At 43.3% G+C, this 4,710-nt stretch overlaps 1 protein-coding gene and 1 non-coding gene across 2 annotated transcripts in view; both read right to left on the bottom strand.

The window, feature by feature from the left end:
- Positions 1 to 3,594: 3,594 nt before the first annotated feature.
- The window catches only part of Rpl37 (ribosomal protein L37), a 2,656-nt gene continuing 1,540 nt past the window's right edge, over positions 3,595 to 4,710 (bottom strand). The window contains exon 4 of the mRNA XM_005356584.2: positions 3,595 to 3,706. Coding sequence (XP_005356641.1) covers positions 3,637 to 3,706 — 70 coding nt within the window. The 3' untranslated portion in view covers positions 3,595 to 3,636. The remainder of the gene's footprint in view (positions 3,707 to 4,710) is intronic.
- Positions 3,787 to 3,867, bottom strand: LOC113457197. Its single transcript, XR_003377820.1, has one exon. It is a non-coding gene; the product is annotated as a small nucleolar RNA SNORD72 (small nucleolar RNA).

Below are 4,710 nucleotides of genomic sequence, written 5' to 3'. Positions count from 1 at the left end.
GACTCTTGAGTTCTAAATCACTATGCCATGCTCTTGTCTCACAGTGCTCTCTCAGGAGCCATGTCTAATAGGACAGGGCTTTGAAGGCTTCCTGTTTCCTCTCCTCCCTTGGGGATCTGCTTCCCCTCTGTGGGCTGCTGCTCTGATTATGCCTTTCCCATCCCCAGATGGCCAATTATAACTATTTTGCACTGTTCACTCCATGGTTCTCTGCCTGAAGTGCTATTTGCTACCAAGCTAGTTCCTCAGCTTCCTCTGGTAACTGTTCTAACTTGAGAAAACCAGACCTTCTCCTAGACCCAGTACCTCCCTTGTTCTTAGTAACAAACTTTTGAAAGGTAGCCCTAGCTCTTAGTTTCATATCCAAGGAACTGAAATAAAGGCTCACAGGTTAGAAAAGTTGCAAGGCAACTTTATCCAAGCAAAACAACAGTACGGATCACAAAAAGATTTCCAAGAGCAAAAGTGGGAGTCCTGCAGAGACAACTCAGACTGTTCACTGTGCAGATATAAGGCAGAGTCTGAATGACTAGTACCTACATTAAAAACAAGAGAAACAGCTGGAAACGATGGCTTACAACTTTAATCCCAGCACTAGGAACAGAGATAGGAGGATCTCTGAGTTGAGGCTATCCAGGTTTGCATAGAGGCTCTAGGGTAGCCAGGACTACAAAGGGAGACCCTGTCTCATAAAACCATGAGCTCTCCTGTCAGCCAGTTTAGCTAAAATAGGCAGTTTCTGGTTTAGTGAAGATCCTGTGGAGAATAGAGTAATACAGTACAGATAAGGGCTGGTTACTAAGAGGTAGGGTTTGGGTGGTTTTCTACTTTGACAGGTTTGTCATATATAACCATCTCTCTAGAGTGCAAGATCTTTTCCATAACAGACCTGATTCTGACCACTGCCATGCTCAGCTATGCAGATGGTAAGCACAGACCTCTCCCTAAAACTTCACTTAGGGAGGTGCCTTATAACACATAAGACCCAAACAGACTGTGAGGGAAGAATCTTACTTCATTGTTCAGAATGGGGTACATGAACAGTTGTGTTGTTATGGGTTAACTACATTAAAAACATGTCCATGCCTAGCCCAAACCAACTGGAGTCCCAGGTTGCTATCACTCACTTTGCTTGCCTCACTGGGATTTTTAGTTATTTCCTGAGTAGCCCTGTCTGTCCAGGAACTTGCAGAAATCATCTGTCTGCCTCTACCTCCCCTGTGCTGGGACTGAAGACATGTGCCACCACCACCCAGCCAGCACTTAAGGAATTCACTATACTCAAGAGAGCCTGTGAATAAAAATCTTTACCTTCTATTTTAATATCTAGTAAAAACCACTTCAGAGAAACTGTAAAGTGTCTTCCACAGAACTGCTTTGGCAGGGAGCCACAGCATTACCTCTAGGTAAGGGTGTGGCTGTCTTGACAAAAATCAACCTAGTATTTTTGGTTCAATTTGAGTGGACAGTCCAGTAAGGCAAGAAGATACATTGGAGCTCAAGGTTGCTGGCCACACAGAAGCAGCTGGTCCACATCAACTTTTGATCAAGACAGATGCAGAAAATGGGAGAATTAGGGGCTGGCAAGATGATATAGGTACATGTCACCAAACGTTTCAATTTCTTCCTTTGAACAGAATTGGTAGGACCAACTCTTACTTGACCTGACCCTTCATATGCCCCCACACATAAGAAGAGAGAACTCAGGTAGGGAGACAGTTCAGAGGTCATCTCAGTAAAGCTGAAGCCTGCCTTGGTCACTTAGCATGCACTAGGCCAAATTTGATTTCCTTCTCCAGGAAAAAATTTCTAGAGACATGCATGATTTCACGCAGTCCAGAATGGCCTAATTCCCTAGTTTCTCTTGCCTTTCATCATCCCAAATGCTAAAATCACAGGTCTATCAACACTCTCATTTATAAACGTAAAAATTTTCACATTTTTGCAAAATTCTGAACAGTAATAAAATGTGATTTCAGCTTGTTAATAATAGCTGAGCACAGTCAGGCATAGTGGTTCATGCCTTTAATACCCGCACTAGAAAGATAGTCAAATCTGTTGGGTTACAGGCCAGCCCTGGGCAAAGCGAGACCCTGCTTCACAAAAATCAGATCATAAAACTGGGCATGCTGGCACACATCTCTATTACCCCAGCAATTGACGCAGTACGGTTAGCTAAGGCTTGGGGGCGGCACATTCAACACTAAATCTACAAATTGAGTCTCAAGCTACTTATGACTTGGAGACCTTCTATTTAACAAAAAGCAAAGCAAAAGCAAAAAAAAAAAAAAAAAAAAAAGCTAAATTGCCAAGCTCTCTAGCCACTTATCCCTGCTCAAAACTCAGTTTAGATCCAGCTGTGCAACCTGGGAATCACAGGCTACATGTACCCCATAAGCTATGAAAGAAACCCAACATTGTGTAGTGTCACAATTCAGGACTTACGTTCCAAGTCAGATACAACAAACATAAAAACTAGACCAGGTGGTGGTGCAAGAAGATCGTAAGATGAAGCCAGCCTGGTCTACACAGAGAAACTGTCTCTAGAAACACCAAACCAGGGGCTGGAGAGATGGCTCAGAGGTGAAGAGCACTGGCTGCCCTTCCAGAAGTCCTGAGTTCAATACCCAACAACCATATGGTGGCTCACAACCTGTAATTTGATCCGTATTCCCTATTCTCAGAACACTGTATACGTAAGTTAAAACCACCCAAACCCAAAGCGGTGAAACTGAATCTAGATGCACTCTACCCTCAATTGAGCAGCCTCATCATTGCCTAGTTTTCCCCAAACCTACTGCACACAACAAACACCACAGGCCATTAGTTCAGAGATCACCTTACCTTAGTTAACAAGGCTTTTCTTCTAGCACCTCCTTGGGGCTTGGTGCTATCCTTTTCATCTCTAGACCCACTCAAGTCCAGATACCCAGTTTAACTCCCATCTGTCTCAATGTCTGTCCATCCCTTGTTAGAATTTGTGTTTCAACCATTAGTAACCATACAGTACACCATAATCTTAACAAGCCTACAGGCTAAGAGTTCAACCACGATGAACCATACATTGTCAAAAACAATTTCATGCCCTTGAAGTTGGCACCTTTGAGTAGTCTCACGTACTACGAAAAAGTCCGACCAACACCTAGAAAAACAATTTACAAGTAAACAGCACTTGTCTCCAAGAGCTGGGAATAAAGGCAAACACCATCTTGCTTGGTCTAAGTAAATGTTAAAATCTGAAACTTCAGGAATCAAAAGGAGGATTAGGACAAATGGTCCCCATCCACAAGGGCTTTGTTCAGAAATTTCAGTCCCACTTAGATTGCAAGCACCTTAAGACACCCTAAGCACGGTAGGGATTAATAATTTAGACTGCACAGCTGTGGTATTTTACATAACCATTCTAGTTAATGGTCATCTTCCCTAGCAAGCCTCCTCACTCAGCCCACCACTTCCTGTGTCCCCAGGTTCAGATTCTCTTTCCTAGCCCCTACTTCAGCCTCATAGGAACTAACCTTATGCTACTAAAATTCAAAGCAATCACAAAATCCAACACTGAACTGACATTAAAATACCTTAGCACACCACACATAATTTTGGAAACCAGAACATTTATTTTATGACAGATTGAAATCCTCAAGATGAACTGGATGCTGCAACAGCTGCCCTCTTGGGTTTAGGGGTTGTCCCTTCACGGAATCCATGCCTGAGCCAGGTTTAAAAAAAAAACAAGAAAAGTTAATGCAGCAACATCAACACCATTTCCAATTTGATTAAACCTTAATAAGCTTATCTCAGTTAAAATGCTGAAATCAATATAGTATTCATAAGTTCAGACATTTATTTTTAGAACATCACTGATAAGCCATCATTCACTCCACTTAAGATAACCACATCAGATTACAACGAACTGATTCAAACAAAAAGGCCCCACAATTTTAGGCTCATTTCCCCAATTTTCAAAAGAACCAAAGTCCTTATGGTATAAAGGACAGGCTCCAATCTTTCCTCAGTGACGGAAAAGAATGACCAGATGAACAGCATCCTTGAAGCTGCTCAACCAAGACTAAATTCTTTTTGTTTTTTTTCAAGACAGAGTTTCTCTGTGGCTTTGGAGCCTGTCTTGAAACTAGCTCTTGTTAAGACCAGGCTGGCCTCGAATTTAGAGATGCGCCTGCCTCTGCCTCCCGAGTGCTGGGATTAAAGGCGTGCGCCACCACCGCCGGGCTCCAAGACTGAATTGTAATCAACACTCAACCTACTCCAGGAACCTCATCTCATTAATGTGAGCCATCTGAAGCACAAAACACCAGCAAACCATTACACATTAAGTCAAACACAAGGGATTGTCTACATTCTCTTGCTTGCTGCCTTGTGACCCTCAAGTCAGGTCCTACAGCAGACCGTAGCCAGAAGCCCCCAGCACTCAAACCTCACTTTCCCTATGGGCAATCCCTATACCATGGATGAGCAGCGAGGCAAGCAGGGCAGGCTTCCATACAGATTCTGAAGCAAAGTCTAAGATGGGTCAGAGAATTCTGTATTCTTAAGGAAATGTCAAAGTCCTGGCTCCAGGGCTAAAAACAAACCAAAAAACAACAAAACCCCTATCTAGGTTTAGCACCCAGAAGAGGTCTAGGTAGCAGAGGCAGGCGGATAGCTGTGAGTTCGAAGCCAGCCTGGTCTACAAGAGCTAGTTCCAGGACAGGC

The sequence above is a fragment of the Microtus ochrogaster genome, chromosome 19, assembly GCF_000317375.1.
Source record: "Microtus ochrogaster isolate Prairie Vole_2 chromosome 19, MicOch1.0, whole genome shotgun sequence".
NCBI lineage: Eukaryota > Metazoa > Chordata > Mammalia > Rodentia > Cricetidae > Microtus > Microtus ochrogaster.
This window is presented reverse-complemented; position numbering and strand designations above follow the sequence as displayed.